The 21,116-nt window shown below is 38.6% G+C and overlaps 1 protein-coding gene across 1 annotated transcript; it reads left to right on the forward strand.

Moving 5' to 3' along the window:
• The first annotated feature begins 4,352 nt into the window (after positions 1-4,352).
• On the forward strand, positions 4,353-16,530 carry LOC102289810 (inter-alpha-trypsin inhibitor heavy chain H3). The gene is made up of 15 exons (XM_042216547.1): positions 4,353-4,527; positions 5,159-5,319; positions 5,447-5,551; positions 5,858-6,020; positions 6,117-6,227; positions 7,191-7,319; positions 7,442-7,558; positions 8,853-9,021; positions 9,118-9,228; positions 9,406-9,587; positions 9,697-9,876; positions 9,972-10,093; positions 11,113-11,345; positions 15,731-15,805; positions 16,162-16,530. Exons 1-15 carry the CDS (start codon positions 4,456-4,458, stop codon positions 16,263-16,265), a joined length of 2,034 nt encoding a protein of 677 aa, XP_042072481.1. The 5' UTR covers positions 4,353-4,455; the 3' UTR covers positions 16,266-16,530.
• Positions 16,531-21,116: the final 4,586 nt, after the last annotated feature.

The raw sequence follows: 21,116 nt of genomic DNA on the forward strand, positions 1-21,116 counted from the left end.
GGAAAACACGTTTTCAACACTGCAGGTTACCTGGTGTAATGCTTTTCAGCTAAAAAGAAACATGGTCTGACTCCTACCTAACTATATAAAGAGTAACTGAAGGTTAAACGCAGCTAACATGTCCTGTTTTAAGTCAGGCACTTACACCTCCGCTCCGCTGCGTCTCAGCCACCATCGCTGGCAGCAAGAGTGCTAGAGCCAGAGTAGGGGGGAGGCGAGCTGGAACAAACCATTTTGGGAGGGGGGTTATCTATACTTGTTAAAATGTTACGTCTCAAACAAGTACAGTACTGTATGCTTTTTATATTTTTAGTAGTGTGTCACACAAACAGCAAATATTGTCAAAAAAAGTAAGAAATCTTTGGGGGTGCTTTGATTCATTTTGGGGGTGCTTAAGCACCCCCAAAAATGGGCTAAAATCGCCCCTGTATCAAAGTGAATTATATATCATGTTTAACCTGAGTAGTGAAAGACTGCGATGGTTTGAAGACGATGTGTCGGTCGGCTCAGATATTTGAAGTTTACACAGCTACATTCTCACCTGAAAATATGTTAAAAGTTTTTTTGCGACCCAGAAAGAGAAATAAGAGTGTTGAAATAAAAAGAGAAAATGCTCTCAATTATGGAGACAGTCAAATGGTTCATTTATGTTTGATGTGTGCTTTACATTTGTGTGGCTGTTAATAAAGTTAGCGCTCTCTAGGGGGCGTATGCATTCATCAAAATGGCCGAAGGCTGATGTGTGTTTATTCCTCTCTAAATATCGTCAAGTAATGACAATACAGTTTGTTGTGCTAATTTTACATGGGATCTTGCCTTTTCAAGTGATGTTAAACATTAAATTAGGAACATGTTAATGTGATTAAACAATGAAATCATCTATAAATAGGAAAAAAAAACATCTTAAAAAAACGGTAATATTCCGGCAGCTGGGGTGCCAAAATACTACCGTAAAATAACAGAAAATAACTTTCTCATGAAAATACAGTCATTTTCAGTAATGAAAATAGAGTTTGTTGCGCTAATTTTACATGGGATTCTGCCTTTTCCAAGTGCTTTTAGACATTAAATTAGGAACATTTTAACGTGATCAAACAATGAAATTACCTATTAACAAGGTCAATGAATGTGGGAATATGAATCATAATATGTAAATGTACAGAAATCTACAGTTAACAGTTGGTTTAAATAATAATGGATCGCATGCCCTGGGACAGACTGACGGAGGAGCACCATCGGCTCCTCTGGCCATCACCAGTAGGTAAAGAGTCTTAACCACGGACACAATACCGAGAGTGTCCGCGCGGGCGCTCAAACCTTCTAATCACAAGGCGAACTGCCAACTCTTGAGCCACGATCGCTCTAAATAGCAATGATAATAATACTTATGTGATGTAACACAAGCTTATAGGAATCATGTTATATACTTTTCCATAGCATTACATTTGAATTCAACAGTTCAATCTTTCAAATAACGGACAGATATTTGTGAAATCATGATACATTTGTGAATGTATTTTAACAATCTAAATATGCATATGTACAGACAGATACATTTAATAATCATGAAAATTATGTTTTATTACATTACAGTGATTTAACGTTAATTTACATTTGAAATGTGAAATCACAGTCTATTTACGTAACTTTAATGATATTCTAGAAGAACAGAACAAAACTGTAAAATGCACAGTAAAATACTTTTATATTAGGATTTTTTCCTACAGTGCAGCCATACCCGCGACCTTGTGGTTGTTAGTTCACATTCATTGGCCGATGCTTAGCGTCATGTTATTATGTGTCCCAACATCCAATGGCATGTCACATTGTTTTCATGGCCACACCCTCACCCCAGGTGCAGAGGCCTATTTCTGTTCAGGAATGTTGTGAATACTTTGAGATTCATATTAATTGCAATTCCTACCTCTACATTTATTTTTTTTAAATATATAATTAGGACAGCGTGGCCGTGCAATGTTTTATGACATGATCCTGGGTCTGTTGACCCAGCGTTTTGAGTTTTAGTTTATGTAAGCCCTTCAGGTTTCCTAAGTTCATTTGTTATCATGCCTAGGTGTTTCTAGTTCTTATTATTTCCCCCTCGTGTTTCCAACTATGTTAAGTCTCCCCTGCTCTTCATGTGTTTCATGTCTGTGTCTTACGTTGTCAAGTTCGGGTTGTCATGTCTACGTCTCATTATGTTTCCTGTTTTATTGTGAAGAGGTCTGGTGTTTCTGTGTTCATCGTGTTCAGTTTTACTCTCCCACTGTGACGTCATTTTGTTCATGTGTCAGCTGGTTCCCCATGTGTTGCCACTTCCCTCATTATCCTCCTGTGTCTATTTAGTCCGTGGGCTTTCAGTCATTCTTTGTCAGGTCGTCTGTTCTCTCTGTTCACTTCGCTGTTGCGCCTTCCCTGTGCACCCCGCTGTTGTTCACCCTGCTGTTGTTCACCCTGCTGTTGTTCACCCTGCTGTTGTTCACCCTGCTGTTGTTCACCCTGCTGTTGTTCACCCTGCTGTTCATGTCTCTGCTCCAGGTACCCATGTCAGTTCACTATGTTTAAGGTTTTTCATGTTTTGTTTTAGTTCACCCAGTTTAGGTTATTGTTTAGTTTTCAATGATGCCCTATTATTTTGTACCCTCGTTGCTAGCCTCAATAAATGGCTTGTTTTGTTAATCCGCACCACGTTTTGGTCTGCGTTTGAGTCCTCCTCTGCAACACATACGGTCTGCCCCAGCCAGACCGTGACAGTTTTATATGTTCTGGCTCACAGCTCAGTGGACATTTACATGAGAAAATATATATTTGACACATTTGAGGAAAATACTAATAAAATAAAATTAAAATGTTTTGCTCTTTTTTGCTGTATAAAAATTGTTGTTTTTCTTTTTCAATCACTCATCTTAGCAGTATGATATGAAAAGAGAAACAAATTAAGTTTGAGTGAAAATGTACATTTTTGCGCTCTCTGGGCAACTGACTCAGTGACTGAAAGGACTCAAAAAACCCGATTAATTTTGGTGAGTGACTCATTCAAACTCGATTCAGTAAAAAGAATCAAATTTACCATCACTAATTACCACAGCAGGAAGGTAATTTTGCAATATAATGACCAAGACTCATGCTCTTAGCACTAAGTACAGATGTGTGACCTTAGAAAGCAGCGGTCCCCAACCCCCGGGCCTCGGACCGGTACCGGTCCGTCAGTCGTTTGGTACCGGGCCGCGAGAGTTGAGGCTCAGGTGTGAAATGTATGGTTTTCAGGGTTTTCAGCATTATTTTGTTATCGTTTTTAGCGTTAACTCAGTTTTCCTGGGTCTTTTCACGTGTGTTAAGAATAAATCTTTTTTTTTTCGATACCGGTACTAGTTTTATTTTGTTGTATTTATCCGCGACACCTTAAAGGCCGGTCCGTGAAAATGTTGTCGGGCATAAACCGGTCCGTGGCGCAAAAAAGGTTGGGGACCGCTGTTATAAAGTTCTGTCACTAAGAGTTACATGCCAAGATCAATAGTCTACTGTCAACACCTGTCCAACTTAGCTGACATGTCTGAAACTAGACAAAAAAGTATTCTGGAACATCCATCCGCAGAGCACTAATTTGATCTACCTTATCTGGGGTTTTATCTTTACAATTTAATGTAAATGAGATGTTATTGAGATGTTACTAAGTATCAATCCTCAACTAGGTATGAACCTAGGAAAAGGTTCAGATGAGGTGCACTGTGATTATTTGTAAGGAGTTAAAATAATCTATTTATTTAGGAATGAAAATGGCAGGGGCTCACCGAACGTTACAACCCCATATCCAGTGATGGGAAAGCCATTACTTTTTTCAGTAATTAGTAATCTAACGCAGTGGTTCCCAAACTTTTTTTTCCTAGTCCCCCCTTTGTTTTACATGAAAAATCGTCGATTTCTATTATTACTCCTAAACACAAAGATATATTAACTATTTTGGTGTCTCTTTTGGAGTGACAGCACTGTTGACTATACCCTTGTCTCTCCTCTCACAATGACCTGCTTGCTTATGTCTGCTGAATCTGCCCTTCAGAGACCACTGACTGATTTTTATGTTGCACAACACTGATTTGTCTTATCGAAAATGTAATTTAATGCATTCTTTCAGTTTCACCAATAATTACAAAGTCAAATTGTCTTCATGTATCTTTATCAGAACACTGTGGCTTACCACAAATGAAAAGATTGTTGTGGTAACAAAGTCCTGGTAAAGTGCACCGATCTGTCAACATTAAAGCTCACAAAACTGCAGGAAAATCACTTTGTTGGAGGAGTGGTTTGTGTGTGTGGGTGTTTGTTATTGCTGGCAGAAGAGGACAGAAAGTAGAGTTTGCTCTTTAAATATTAAAAATATTTACACAGCAGTGCTGTCCTTGTTTGAGTTTAAAAGGCAGTTTCAGCTGCCTTGATTGCACTCTGGTAGGAGGCATAATGGAGAGAAGTGTGGTGCAAATCACTCTCTTTGGACTGCTGCTGTCTTTGGCCTCCACACTGCCAAACAAGGTAAGATAATAATACTTAAAAAGGGCCACAGAACCACTTCAAGGATCCAAAATCTAAAAAAATGTGTGTGTGTGCGTGTTTGCATTACGGATGTTGAGGAGGCAAAAATAAAAGGTTAAAGTCTTTAGCTAACTAATATACAGTAAGATCGCATAATGTCTTGTGAATTGAAGGAATTTCAATCAATCTCTGTTTGCATATTTACTTTATTCTTGCTCTGGGTCGAAGTCAAAAGGAAATTTGAGCAAACTTTAATAGTTAAAGCTTGCTATTGATAACGGTACTGGTAAGTTCTAAATTAAGGTTAAAAATGCCAAGTCCCATTAAGTAAATATTTATTGTCTATTCTTTTTTTAACTTAAATATTGTAATATTATTCTGACTTTGGAAACTTCTGTTTCCCAGTCGGTCTGGGAAATCAACTCTTTAGGGAATGTAATATTAAGAATGTAATAGTTAAAACTAGAGGAAAAATAAAAAGAATGGGGTGTTACTGCAGTTAAACCAATTAGATTTCACTGATGTCATCCACCAACACATTGTTTTTCATCTGTTTTTACATCTGACCTTTGGTCAACCAATAAGATCACCTAAGCCACTTTTTAAAAATGTGCCTCCTGTGTTTGCTCAGGATGACTGGGACATCTACAGCTTTCACATAAACTCCACAGTGACCAGTCGTTATGCCACCACTGTCATCACAAGCCGTGTGGCCAATCGTATGAACGAGTCAAAGGAAATTGAATTCCATGTTCGGATTCCCAAGAATGCCTTCATCAGTAAATTTCGAATGTGTGTGAAGTTAAAATAATGTGTAACCATCCAGAGACATTAGCAAATAAAGAATTCTATACTGAAAAACATATTACAGGATACTCAATAGTGTGTATTTACACCAGGGCTTCTCTTGGTCCTCCAGGTTTATCGATGGCCAAGTTTATGATGGTGTTGTGAAAGCTAAGGAGCAAGCTCAGCAACAGTACTCTGAAGCTGTGTCCCGTGGTGAAAGTGCTGGACTTGTCAGGTATTTGAGTTCAGTCATAACTTGACATAAAAAAAAACAATTCTCAGTCACGCAAAACAAGTTTTTTGGGGGGGATCCATGGGCCAAAGGGTGAAAGTCCAACAGGACCAACTGGGACAAAGCCAAAGCACACCACAAATCTCCTGGATACCCCCATCACAGGCAGGGTGTTTGAAACAAGGGTGTGGGAAGATGTCCCCTCTTCCCACTTTGGGGGTTTTTTGTTCTGTTTTTTTAATGTTCTCATTTTAGCAATAACCTGCTGTGACATTCTATTTAAGGAAATGATTATTGTTTCTGCTATAGTTCTGTAGGAAGGACTCTGGAGGAATTTAAGACCTCTGTAACTGTGGCTGCTCACAAAAAGGTCACTTTTGAACTCACATATGAGGAATTAATGAAACGAACACGTGGCAAGTACGAGCTGCAAATTCATGCTCGACCCATGCAGCCTGTCAGTGACTTCAAGGTGACTGTCTTATTGCTATCTGTTCGGTGATTGTTTAGGAGAACAATGCTGAGGTAGGCCATGACTAGATCTTATATTTACTGTACTTAATACCAGGTGGATGTGCACATTCAAGAAGAAGCTGGCTTCAGTTTCATCGATGTGAAAGGAGGCCTGAGCACCAAAGCCCTCGCTAATGCCATCACTAAAACACACACAGATAAAGAGGTACCGTATATTGGAAATCTCAGTTTTGTAAAGCATTAAGTGAACCTAAGTCCTGTCACAACAGACAATAAAATAGATACTATCAGGATAGGATGATAGGTTGTAGGATGCCTTTGAAAATCAGGAAGAGGAAGCGAGGGAAGGAAGAGGCAAGGATTAAATGGTGGAAGCTACACAGAAATGTACAAATACACAAGTTAACCATGTCATGTGTACATGGCAGTTGCATTTCTTATCACGTCAGTCCACATTCAATACGAAATAAGAAATTCAAATAAGAAATTAAATAAGAAATAAGTGTTTCACAATCTTGTTGATTTTTTTTTTTATTTGTGTATACAACAACAAACCATATTAGCTGACAATGGTTTTCTCAAGTGTTCCTGAGCTCATGCAGGGATTGCTACTACAAAGTCTCGTCTATTTTACATGTGGTGCCAACTGAATGGACAATGATAAAATATTGATTCAAACATTTGGTCCTTGAGTAAAAACATATGTCTCTATATTCTGAATCCTTTAATATATCATATTATAACTGTCTAGTTTCCTAGACAGTCTTTGAGAAAGTGGTGAGACCATCTTTACTGCTGAAATTCCCCGCTTCTCTTTTTATGCCCATCCATCCATCCATCCATCCATTCGCTTCCTTTTTATGCCCAGTCAGACCTAAATATTTTTTAGTATAATTAGACTTGTTAGAAAACTGAATTTTAAGCTGCTGACCTTTATTCTTTAATATGGAGTGTAAGTTGTCTGAAAGTTTTGTTTATATTAAGATCTTACACATTGTGCAGAATATTTTGAAATTGAGCTTGTACATTCTCACCTTTCAGATGAATGCAATCAAAGGTTTGGAAGGAAAGGACACAGTTTTTTTTTTTTATCAAGTAAACAGAAATTAAAATCACTGACCTCTCTGTCTCTCATGAGTCTAAAGAATTAAATTCATTCTGTTTCCAGGCGTGGGTGTATTTCTATCCAACAGTTGACCAACAGAAGATGTGTGACAGCTGTAGTGATCAGGGTATGAATGGAGATCTAGTTATTATTTATGATGTCAACAGGGACAATGGACTAGGACACATCAAGGTAAAACCTGGTCAATTATCAATGTACACACAAAGAGAAAAAGAAATGCTGAATTAATATTATATTTTTCTGCTCCTTAAATTATCTTTTGACCAACGAACCTTCTTCTCACTGCTCCTTAGAAATCTGACGGATACTTTGTTCATCACTTTGCTCCATCTGATCTTCCTCGAGTGCCAAAAAATGTCGTCTTTGTTATTGATCAGAGTGGCTCAATGAGTGGCAGAAAAATACTCCAGGTAAATTCTTTGAAGGGCCTATATTTGCCCTCCTCCCTGATTTTTGCATCTTTATCACACCAACGTGCTTTAGATTTATGTGATTTTAGTATTAGATACTGACAACCCAAGTAAATACGAAATGCTGTTTTTAAATGATGATGAATTTATTTATTTTGGAAAAAACATTTTCCAAAAGTATCGCCTGTTAGGTTACCTGTGTCGTTGACCCAGTGGTTTGTTTTTACTGTTTTGAGGTTGAGGTTTTTCAATCTTCTCTGAATCGTTTATTTCTTAGTTTAGTTTAGTATGCTTATGCTCCTGAGTTTACTTAGTGTTTCTGGTTTTGGATATCTGCCTGTGTGTGTGTGTTTTCCCTGTACTTCCTGTTTTACTTTGATAGTCTCCTGTTGTTGTGTGTCATGTTCTGTTTTGCTTCTCTCCCGTCTTGTCTGCTTCATTAGTTGCCAGCTGTGTTTCTCAGGTGTTTCCTCTTTGTCCTTTTTCTCTCTTGTATTTAGTGTCTGTGTTTCCCTCTGTTCAGCGTCACATTCTCCCTCCTTTCTTGCCATGTGTTCGGCCTGTCTGCTTAGTTCACGTTTTTCCAGTTTGTTTTGTTATCTTGGATTCCAGTAATTAAATTCGATTTGAAAAAGACGATCAAGTCTTTGAGATAACTTGCACTGAGTCTTTAACATTGCTGTGGACCATTCTTCTTTGCAGAATTCTTTCAGCCACACTTGAGGGTTTACAACGGTCAGTTTAAGGCCATGCCAAAGCATCTAAAGGGATTTAAGTCCTGACATGAATTGTTTATTTGTTTTACTCATATATTTCTGTTTTCAGTAATTCAGAGGTGGACTTCCTTGTGTGTTTTGGACCACTGTCGTGCGGCATAATTTTAGTATGCTTGAGCTTCAACGCACAAACAGATAATCTTTTACAGACTGATATATCTCAGTAACTTTATTTCTCAGGTGTTCTCAAGATTCATTAGTTTAGGGCTTGATGTGTTGTTTGTTGATATTTGTTAGCAATTACTTTTACACATGGAAACAGGTACAGGTAATTTTTTTTAATTTAAATCATGATCATTTAAAAACTACATTTTGCATTTACTTGGGTCATCTATGTCTAATGTTAAAATTAAATTAATGATCTTTAACATGCAACTGTGACAAATATGGAAAAAATATGAAATCAGGAAAAGGGAAAGAACTTTTTATCAACACTTTTGTGGTGGTTTTTCACTCTATAATTCTAAAACATGCAATATGTTTAAATCACTTTAAAAATGTAACATGTTTTTGCCCAGACTAGGACCGCATTAATCCACATTTTGAATGATCTGGCAGAAGATGATCACTTTGGTCTGATCACTTTTGATGGCAGCATTTTGCACTGGAAGCGAGAACTCGTTCAGGCCAACAGCAAAAACCTGGAAAGCGCCAAAAACTTTGCAAGCAATATACAAGCTAGAGGATGTGAGGAGTTGCAGTAAACATATATATTATGGAATATGAACACTTGACAGAAAAATGTCTGGCCTGAAACTTTGTTTGTTTGTTGTTGAATTTCAGCCACAGATATAAATGAAGCAGTGTTGCAAGGAGCACGTATGCTGAATGATCATAGCAGAGAAGGTTCAGCATCTATTCTGATACTTCTTACAGATGGAGACCCAACCTCAGGTTGTAATAAAGCACACATTTACATAAATGTGCAAGAATACTTCAAGAAATAGGGGATTAGATTAAACACTGTATTTAATTTAGTTATATGTTTTAAGCTTTTTTATCAAGTTTTTTTTTAGCATTATTGAGACTGTTATTTCTGACTCTATCTGGGTATATCTTGCATCTTTTCAGGGGTGACAAACCTGGAGAATATTCAGTCAAATGTAAGACAAGCTATTGCAGGCAAATTCCCACTGTACTGTCTTGGTTTTGGTTTTGATGTTGATTTTAAGTTCCTTGAGAAAATGTCGCTGCAAAATAATGGTGTGGCACGGCGGATATATGAAGACTCTGATGCTGATTTACAGCTGAAGGTAATTTTCCTTATACAGTAAATACTCTTATGATGTGATTTAAAAATCGCAGAGGATTGAAAGAAAAAACAAGAATAGTTTGTATAATGTCCACATTGTATATCAACAGGGTTTCTATGAAGAGGTGGCCACACCTCTATTAACAGACGTGACAATGATCTATGTTGGTGGGACCAATCTAACCCAGACTAACTTCAGCCAGTATTATAATGGTTCTGAGATTGTGGTGGCCGGTGAGATCACAGATAACAATATTGAAACCTTCACCCCTCAAGTTGTGGCCATTTCGGTAAAAATAGATTTGCAGGACTCATCAGTTGTCATTTTCTTAAACTGTTTTCCCTGTATCTATACTGACATTACATTGCATTTGAACTGTTACAGAGTAATAGAAGAATAATATTCTCTAAATCAAATAAAACCGTGGAATCCACTGGAACAGTGTCTGATGACCGTATCCAGAGGGTTTGGGCGTACCTCACAGTTAAGCAGCTACTAGACAAAGAGTGAGTATGATATATGCCATCTTTCCTCATTTGACTGTTCCTAACAGTTTATTTAATGGTCAAATGTACAATAAAGTTGGGCTTTTAGAAAAGGCCAAAGTTATTTAATAATTTCCCTGAGGTAACATATTTACAGTAATTTCCTTATTTTGACCAGCTTTATACACGTTTCTAAGGAGCAAAGACCCCAGGTTTGATTCTGAGAGGAGTCACAAATCCCTTGGGGTATTTGGCATAAAAAGCTGCATAAAAAGCTGGCTTTTGACTGTAGTGAGACTTAGTTTCTCTTTGAATTAAACCATTTATTAACTAACTAATTAATTATTTTACTTTTTTCCTTCTTTTATTTGGGTTTTATTTATACCTCATCTAATTGTATTATTTAGTTCTAATGTCAGGACTTTGTGTCACCTGTGGTTGTTTTTAAAGTACTTTATAAATAAAGATGATGGTGATGATGATGATAAAAAGCTGCCCGATCATAAAATGTGGACCAGCTTGTGAATAAGGGAGTGGCTGAAAGTAGCTAATGGTAAAAGATTCTATCATGAAAACTACCATAAACACAGTTCAGTAAACAAGTCATGACTGAAATGATTCATTACAGAAACAAAACACATTTCAAATTGCATAGCTCTGTTTGAGGCTAACCTGTCTTGAAAATTTGTTTCATATTAGCAGGCAGCCGATGACCTAAAAACCTATATTTTACATTCTATTGAATGTATCAGTAAATTTTTCCGTTGATCTGGAAATGAGGACCAGCTTTAAAAAGAAGTGTGGCACATGAACTCACTGTTGTCACCATTTGTGTGATAATATTAAACACAAATTATTGTTTTATCAATTTTTATGATTAGAATCACAAAATCTAATCTAATCTTTCCATTTTCTAAAAATTCCACCTATACAGCAGTACTTTAAAAACACTCAAGATGGGCCAAGGACATGCGGAAGTTATCAAGTGCACATTTAATTCTTTCTTAATGTTCATATTTATTTAATATTTTGTGGCACAGGCTTCAGTTATCGGGACCGGAGAAAGAGAAAGTAAAGAAGGAGGCTTTGGAGCTGTCACTGAAGTACAGTTTTGTGACTCCTCTCACATCTATGGTGGTCACAAAGCCTCCAGGAGAGAACACAGATGTGCTTCATAAACCAAAGGAAGGTGAAACACCACAGAGATGGCAGCCCCGTGTAGATCAGTCCTTTTCAAGACAATATTTGGCTCCTAGTAGTCGCGGTTCATCTGGTGAGTATCACAAACACAAAAAGACTGAAATAAATGAAATGTCTCATAATCTCTACTTTTAGCCCTCAGACTAATGTCATTGTCAAGTTAAGGGGAAAAAAAACATATGCATCAAACTGCCATGCCCTGACTATCATCTTGTCTTTATTTTTATTTAGCACATACCTTAAACACTTAAAGCTGTAAGCTAATGATAGTTATATAAGAGCAGATGCTGCTGGTGCAATAAGCTGTACGTTTTATGTCCAATGGATGTATGGTCTGATTAGTCGACTAATCAAAAAAATTATTGGTGACTAGTCGATTATCAAAATAATCGTTTGTGGCAGCCCTAGTCCTCTCCAGGTTCCTCCCACAGTCCAAGGACATGCAGTTGGCAGGGTTGGATTAACTGATTAACTAGTAGTCGCCTGGGTGAGTAGACTAACGTCATTGTCAAGTTAAGGAAAAACCCAATGCGCATCAAACTGCCATCCACTGAGTATTGTAATACCTTTCTATCAGAGCTAGGATGAACTTTGAGCCACAGTAGCTCATCTGTTAAATCGAACCACACATGCCAGTCTTTGTTCCCCACATTTCTCAGTGATCCTAGGCCGCCCATGGCCCCATCGCTGGTTCACCACTGTTCCTTCCTTGGACCACTATTGATAGATACTAACCAGTGCAGACCGGGAACAGAGGCATCACTATGATTACAAAAATTAAGAAAAGAAACTAAAAGTTCTAAACTTCAAACATCAAAACTCACACATAATAACCACAACTGAGAATATTTACTGAAAGAGGGTTGAAAAAGGGTGAGAGACAGCCAATGTAGACAGTGCATCCGGGCCACACATACTGCAGCTGCTTTAATATGATGTAATTACTGCTTGAGGTTGTACTAACTTAATAACTATAAATACACTATATAAGTAAACCTATACTAACTAATAAACTGTTAGAAAACATGATATGGTGTGTGTTATGAAATGGCTGTGTGCAGGCAGGAAAGGACCCAAAGTGCAGACTCCGGAGACAAACGTAAACTACAAAACACAGCTTTAATGCTGAACTTAAAAGGATAACAAAACTGAGAATACAAAATAGGTTTACGCAAACAGAACACACAGCAAGATGAGGGTAGATCACGACACAGACAAAGAGAAACACAGGGCTTAAATACACAGAGGTAGCAATCAGGGAATGGGAAACAGGAGGGAAACACAGCTGGGGCAAATCAGGCCTAACGAGACAAAGGCAGCAAAACCAGAGACATTAACATGAGACAAGGACTTTCAAAGTAAAACAGGAAACATAACAAAGAGATGCAGACTTGACCCGGGGAGACAGCAACTATGGATAACAGACAGAAAACCAGAACACTAAAACTCTAACAAAACCCACACAGAAAACCTGAACTAAGAATAAACCTATAACCCATAATATAATGAAATAAACAAAATCAAAGAACCAAAAACACAAAACACTGGGTCGACGACCCAGGCACCCTAACAGTGTGATACAGCGGGTCCAGAGATTGTCGTTCAGAGCCATCTATATTGCACATCACACCACATTCAACGCAGCTTACAACTCAGCCCCAAACCCCAATTCACTGTGTTTTAACCCTTTAAGACCTACCATAGAACCAAGTCCGCCAGAGCTTATATTATATTTTTACATGCTGTGGAGCCATTTTTGGGAGCATTTCAAGTTGCTATACATCAATACAACCATTATAGCCCAGATTTTAATAATATGTATTCATTAAGTGCATAGTAATTACATAAATTGCAAAAAAGTGCAATAAACTACAAAAAAATTGAAAATCGTTTTTGCTTTTTTAACATATATTTGTAGTTAGAGAAATTTAAGAGGCTTATCCCTCAAAACTGTAAATACAAAAAAGTTGCACAAAATAGTTTCCCACCACAGGAAATTTATTTTGAGTGTCTTCATAGTTTTATTTTTGAAATACACCAATTTTTATACACTGCAGGAAAAACAAAAATAAATATTATACTGCAAATTTGCAAAAAAGCAGCATATGCATCAAAATAAACTATTTCCAGCAGTGCAATATGAGTCCTAAGCATCCCAGAAACGACACAGAAAGTCATAAAGTCAAAGATAACTTTTAAAAAGACCAGTATAGGCCCTGAGGCCCTGATGGTAAAAAAGACTACATTTCCGCGAAAATGACGTCACTTCCGGTTTCGGGCAGGTAATGGCGGAAATGCAAAAGTTCGCGCTGACGTCTATTCCAACGTAGGAAGTGTTACGAACAGCTGATCGGATCGGCAAAGCGTGTTTCTGGAATATTATGTTTTTGTTCCTGCAAGCGCTTTTTATGCAGTTTTTGCAAAGCTTTATGTGGAAGGAAACCGTGACCTAGGACAAGCTGATGGCATAAGATGTAAGTACAACTCCTCCGGTTTCATATGCAAAAAAAATTTTTGCGCTAGCTTACGTGGTTGCAGTGCTACCGGGATTTAAAAATAGTTACGCAAAACAGAGCGTTCCCGCTCCGATCGGCTCTAAAGGGTTAACACAGCAGGTGTGATTATGGATGCTGTGCAGGTGCGTCCAGCACCGCAGACCACGCCCCACAACACATGACTAACATAAGCTGTGTAACTCCGAAATGACAACACAGGCACGGCTTCTTCAAGACGGGCGCTTCGCTGCATTTATTGAACGCCGTGAAAACTACAAACATAAAACACAAAGGCTTTAAGCGCTTCAGTCTATCAAAAGTAACACTTGTGCTTTAACAACAAAAATTACCTCGTGGCCGCCTGCCACTTCGGAGGTCCTAGAAGAATAGCTTTACAGTCTTGTGCATTCTAAATTAAAACATAAAATAATTAGAACACCATACATTACAAATTTTCACAATATTACAATACAGTTATGGCAAATGACAAATACCTTGTACCGCTGGTAGACTAACCAGGCCTTTGCAGATAGCTCGCTGAACTCCTTAGCGTGATTATTAAACGTGGGCTCACAGCCTATACTATCACGCCCAAACCTCGCGATAATAGCGGTGTAACAAAACTACAATATTGACCACAGAAACGTACAAGCAAGAACATTTTAACTGCTGGAACCATCTATTAAACTTCTTTATACATAAGCCATTTCTGTGACACTTACAAGCTGTGTCCCAAAATGTCAGCTGCATCCTTCGGGGGACCCGGCCTTCGCGGTCTACATGGGCCGGGTCCTTCGAAGACCGAGAAGGCCGGAAGTGCGAGGCTGTGAAATGGGACGGTCTAGCCTTCAGATTTGCGTCACCGCTGTGTCGGTGGAGTTTAATAAACTCGGCCGTCTGCTCCTTGCTATCTAAAATATAACAGGACACTGGCGTAAATTCTCGACCGTCTCACACTTCTGTTTAATCAGTTTTCTGTTTAACGTTTATTCAGCTGTGTGAAAATCCCGAGGAAAAGTTAATAAAGTTTTATTTAATCTAATAATTTTGATCTCAGCCAAACCAATTTACTCCGGAACAAATAAAACACAGAAAAAGGCAAACAATTACATTTTTAAGTTATCCGAGTGACTTATATATCATGTTTAACCTGAGTAGCGAAAGAGCGGGGGTCTGAAAATGATGAAGCCGGGAGTCCGCTGCTCTCGCCGGCTGGAGTGACCATTGAACCCCCCGGCTTGCTATCGAGCGGTGGGTAACAGACGTCTCCGAAAACGTCGGCACACTTTTGCAAATATGCGATGTCTTGATAAACCGAGCAGATATTTGAAGTTTACACAGCTACTTTCTCGCCTGAAAATATGTTAAAAGTTTATTTTGTGACCCAGAAAGATTAATAAGAGTAATTTTAAAACTTAGTAGCGGCCGCCATTGTTGGCAGCTGAAATTTGGCTGGGCCGCGCTATGAATTCTGGGATATGGTGGGCCACAAAGGACACACCCGACCCATCCTTCAAATTCGGGGAAATGAAGGACGCATTTGTCGGCCGCATTTGAAGGAGTCGACGAATTGGGACAGCCTTCGTTGCCTGGCTGTGACGTAATCGGCCTTCAAATGCGCCTCCGAAGGATGCAGCCGGTTTTGGGACACAGCTATAGACACTCCTGCTTTTACTTCCTGTTGTGGTTACCTAGTAAATGATCCAGTCTAGAGCACTAGGAATAATGGTCAGAACACAAACACTGACCTCTACATCACAGAATCCAAACAGCCATACTATAAACACATGACATAGAAGAGCCATCTTGACGGGACAAGACTTGGCTGTACAACTGGATCTAAAGGTCAAAGGTCACTCTGTCAAGGATGGCAATGTTCACATTTTGGAAACAGAAGAAAGATAATCTGAAAGAGGAGTAAAAGAAGCTATTTATGTCTACTGTGAATGACCATCTTTGAACAGAGGGGTTATTCACGACAATCCAGTATGGAGACCCGTTTCCAGGCAACTCAACCATCACTCACATCTTGCGTCAGGTGAGGTTAGATGCCACAATGGTTTCACCCCAAACCTCTAGTGATAATGACCCATGCCTTTTTCACACTTGTGTGATGAGTCACATGATACATAGTCCTCTTAAGCGACCTCGATAGGGTTTAACTATCTGGGACTATCCACCATTTGATTTTAGAACTGAAGACGTTACTCAGATGAAATGTCTTCAAGAAACTTAAAGAAGTCCAGTAACTTTTCCTTCCAGTCTCCTTAGATTATCATGATCTGGATGATTGCGAACCTACACAGACATAGATTGGCAACTGTACCGTACCCTAAAACATTTTTTAAAGAAAATAACAGATTCCTAAATGTTACTGTTTGTTTCTAATCACAGATGTGATGAGCAAACAATCCATTGGAGGCTATGGAGGATACAGTTTATCAGGTACAGTGCTAAACAAATTTATTAGACCATCACCCAATGCAAGGTTTATGTAACGGCTGCTCTAAATTAACAGAATTGTAACTACCAAAACATTTTTTTTAATGCCAAGGTAACATAATTAACTCACATTCCTGAACAGAAAAATAAGTTTAGTTCTTGAAAATTATGACTTCTCTGAGAAGTTCAGTTAATTCAGTCATTTTTTAAACTAGCTTTTAACAGATTTCTCAAACTCTAGTCTCTATAAGTTCAATGTTCAAGAAACTGAACTACCTTCTAATTCAGTTGTTTCTAATGATTAAAAAAAAAATAATAAAAGTAAGACAAAACCTGTGTGTATAATCTAACAATATACAGTGCTGTGAAGCAACTGTTGTTGAAATTTAACAATATATACATTAAATTGCATTGCAATGAATTGAATTAACACATTTTTACTAAAAAAAAAACATGTTTGAATCAACCCACATAGCAAAATTGGTATGGCCCGGATCTGGCCCACACAATGTGCTTACACATGGCCCACATACCGCAAAGAATGACGGCCCTTTGGTGGCCCAGATCTGGTTTGCCAGAGGTGGCCCACACATGGGCCAGCACAAGGCCAGTTGCAGACACACTGGTGGTCCTGTGCTGGCCCATGTGTGGATTACCTCTGGCAAACCTGATCTGGGCCACCAAAGGGCCATCATTCTTTGCGGTATGTGGGCCATGTGTAAGTTGTGTGCAGCCACGGGCCAGTTGTAGACACACTGCACAGAACAGTTTCAGGTCTGGCCCCAGATGTCGGCCTAATGTGTACCTTAATCAAGCCATGTAATAATGTCCTGGAACATGCAAAACAGTGCAAAAGTAACATGACAAAACTCTGTTCAGAAAGTGAATGGACTGACTCTTATATAGCACTTTTCTAGTTTCCCAGATTACTCAAAATGCTCCATACAACAGGCCACATTCAGCCAATCACACACTTTCTCTAAACTGAGTGCTTCCTCACAAACCTGTCAAACCTGCACTTGAAACATTGGCTGCAGCATGGCATTTGGGTCTTCTAACTAAAATAGGAAAATAGGAACATAAATAGTGCCATCATTGCCAGAGGTCGCCCACATTGGTTGACAAACACCCTACCATGACACCGGTCAGTCAGAAGTGCCAGCTTGATGCTGGATCCAGGGAAGACCTGTTTTCTATGAGCCTGGGCCACAGAACCCAAACCACAATCGATGCCATGCCATCACATAGACAGTGCCATCTCTGCCAGGCCTGGCCCATGTCTGGATGACATACGTCCTATCATGCCAGAGGTCGGTCAGCAGTGCCGGCTTGATACCAGATCCGGGCCAGACCTCCTTGCTGTCTGGGAACAAGAAAAAGGGACCTTGTGTATTATTTTGGGCCATTCGGCTAGTTAAGTATTATACAGCGGGGAAAATAAGTATTTGACACATCAGCATTTTCATCAGTAAGGGGATTTCTAAGTGGACTATTGACACAACATTTCCACCAGATGTTGCCATCAAGCCAAATATTGAATTCATACAAACAAATCAGAACATTGAAGTATACAAGTTAAACCATAATAAATAAAGTGAAATGACACAGGGAATAAGTATTGAATACATGAAGATAACAAGGGGCAAAATGACATAGAAAGCCAGGAGATCACCTGAAATCTGTCAGTATTGATAGAGAAATCCTGTCCCCTATCAGTACTAATTGATATCAGCTGCTTTAGTCCTAATTGATGGCCTATAAAGGCTCCTCATTACCCAGAAGGCACACAGGAAAGACTTCATGATGGGTAAAAGCAAAGAACTCTCTCAAGATCTTCGTAATCTTATCGTTGAAAAGCATTGTGATGGGAATGGTTATAGGTGCATTTCCAGAATGCTGAATGTTCCTGTGAGCACTGTGGGGGCCATTATCCGGAAATGGAAAGAGCATCAGTTCACCATAAACCTGCCACGATCAGGTGCTCCACGCAAGATCCCTGTCCGAGGAGTCCAAAGAATAATCAGGAGAGTTCTCCAAGAGCCAAGAACCACTCGGACAGAACTTCAGGAAGACCTTGCATCAGCAGGTACTGTTGTTTCAAAGAAAACTATAAGCAATGCACTGAACCGCCATGGCATCCATGCACGCTCACCACGCAAGACTCCATTGCTGAACAAAAAGCATGTCAAGGCTCGGTTAAAATTTGCGCAACAGCATTTGGAGAAGCCTGTGGATTATTGGAAGACTATAGTATGGTCAGATGAAAGCAAAATTGAACTTTTTGGCAGCCATTCTACACACCATGTTTGGAGAAGGAATGGCACTGCTCACCACCCCAAGAACACCATACCAACAGTTAAGTTTGGGGGTGGTAGCATCATGGTTTGGGGCTGCTTTTCAGCAAGGGGTACTGGCAGACTTCATATTATTGAAGGCAGGATGAATGGAGAGATGTACCGGGACATTCTGGATAAAAATCTGCTGCCATCTACCAGGAAGCTAAAAATGAAAAGAGGGTGGACATTTCAGCAAGACAATGATCCCAAACACAAGGCCAAGGAAACAATGAAGTGGTTTCAAAGAAAGAAAATCAAGTTGCTTGAATGGCCCAGTCAATCACCTGACCTAAATCCCATAGAAAATCTATGGAGAGAACTGAAGATTAAAGTTCATAAAAGAGGCCCAAGGAACCTTCAAGATTTAAAGACCGTTTGTGTGGAAGAATGGGCCAGAATCACTCCTGAGCAATGCAGACGACTGGTCTATCCATACAAGAGGCGTCTAGAAGCTGTAATCACCAACAAAGGCTTTTCTACAAAGTATTAAATAAAGTGTGTTCAATACTTATTCCCTGTGTCATTGCACTTTATTTAATATGATTCAACTTGTATACTTCAATGTTCTGATTTGTTTGTATGAATTCAATATTTGGCTTGATGGCAACATCTGGTGGAAATGTTGTGTCAATAGTCCACTTAGAAATCCCCTTACTGATGAAAATGCTGATGTGTCAAATACTTATTTTCCCCGCTGTATAAACACACAAAGCATCCATCTTTGCCAAGTAGGGCTAAAATATGAGGCTATAGATAATAATAAATTAAGACCCGTTTGGGAGCCGTGTCACAAGAAACCATCTTGAATCTACAATACTTTTTCTTGTAGATTCAAGATGGTTTTTTGTTCTCTTTTTTAACTTTATTTTAGTCACGATTGCTTTGGGTTTATTTATATATAAATATAAATGAATATGTTTCTTAATTTTAATTAATCAATTTGTTCATTATTTTGTTGTTTTATGAGTCATTAGCATTCATGATTTGCAACATTGAGGTATGTTGTGGCACATAATGCAGGTGCTCTATTAAGACATAATTACTACTAAAGTTTGTACTGACTTATTCATTATAAATACACAATATATAAATGCATGCTAACTAATAAACTAGATACTGTGAGAAAACATGACTAATATAGAGTGCTGTACTAATGTTGTCAGCAATTTCTATATAAATGCATGTTAATTTTTTAGACTCATTCCATCTTACATTATCAGATTTTTTTTTTCTTCTGCTCAACCACATCTGATTTTCCCAAAATTGTTATGGTCTGTCTGTCTATCTATCTATCTATCTATCTATCTATCTATCTATCTATCTATCTCTCTCTATCTCTCTATCTATCTATCTATCTATCTCTATCTCTATCTCTCTCTCTATATATATCTCTGTGTGTGTGTGTGTGTGTGTGTGTGTGTTTGTGTGTTTTTCTGTCTCTCATTTGTTGTATCCTCTCTTAGGGCTGCCACGATTAGTCGACTAGTCACGATTACGTCGACTATCAAAATCGTCGACGACTGATTTTATAGTCGACGCGTTTTTTGAAGCTTTGAGATGCTCGAGATATACTCCGGTGTCCTTATATTTTAGATAGCAAGGAGTTTATTAAACTTCACCGAAACAATCTGCAAATTTCATTAAAATTTAATAAACTATCATCTTGTCTTTATTTTTAGTTAGCACATACCTTAAACACTTAAAGCTGTAAGCTAATGATAGTTATATAAGAGCAGATGCTGCTGGTGCAATAAGCTGTATGTTTTATGTCCAATGGATGATGATCTGATTAGTCGACTAATCGCAAAAATAATCGGTGACTAGTCGACTATCAAAATAATCGTTTGTGGCAGCCCTAGTCCTCTCCAGGTTCCTCCCACAGTCCAAGGACATGCAGTTGGCAGGGTTGGATTAACTGTCCATAGGTGTGAATGTCAGTGTGAATGGTTGTCTGCCTCTCTGTTTCCCTTTCATAAAACAGCCACCCTTCCACTGGGGCCATTTCTGATCAGGCTTAGAACCTTAGAACCTCTAAGGATACTTCTAAATTGAAGACCTTTCAGAATGTTTTTATTTATTTTTTTCAGTTTATTAATGGGATAATGTACCTGTAATACTATCGGAGACTATGGTAAATTTTTACAACTACCTGCAAAAGGCTAATGGGGTAGGTTCTCAGTCATCAAGGTCATGGTAGTCTAAGGAGCTTGGAATCTAAGTTAATGGACTTCTTTAAGTTTCTTGAAGATGTTTCACCTCTAATCTGAGAAACGTCTTGAGTTCTAGAACCAAATGAGAATTTTCACCAAGCATGACATCCCAGTCCACTTCAGACCCAGCCACACCTCTACATCACAGAATCCAAACAGCCATACTATAAACACATGACATAGAAGAGCCATCTTGACGGGACAAGACTTGGCTGTACAACTGGATCTAAAGGTCAAAGGTCACTCTGTCAAGGATGGCAATGTTCACATTTTGGAAACAGAAGAAAGATAATCTGAAAGAGGAGTAAAAGAAGCTATTTATGTCTACTGTGAATGACCATCTTTGAACAGAGCTCTCTCT

The sequence above is a fragment of the Haplochromis burtoni genome, unplaced genomic scaffold (genome assembly GCF_018398535.1).
Source record: "Haplochromis burtoni strain Fernald_Lab_line unplaced genomic scaffold, NCSU_Asbu1 Contig_1107, whole genome shotgun sequence".
Lineage (NCBI taxonomy): Eukaryota > Metazoa > Chordata > Actinopteri > Cichliformes > Cichlidae > Haplochromis > Haplochromis burtoni.

Excerpts from the sequence above, each read along its gene's own strand:
- LOC102289810 (XM_042216547.1), top strand. The coding sequence starts at position 4,456 with ATGGAGAGAAGTGTGGTGCAAATCACTCTCTTTGGACTGCTGCTGTCT. Across the intron at positions 9,022-9,117 it reads CAATATACAAGCTAGAGGAT|CCACAGATATAAATGAAGCA; the intron begins GTGAGGAGTTGC and ends GTTGAATTTCAG. Across the intron at positions 9,877-9,971 it reads CTCAAGTTGTGGCCATTTCG|AGTAATAGAAGAATAATATT; the intron begins GTAAAAATAGAT and ends GAACTGTTACAG.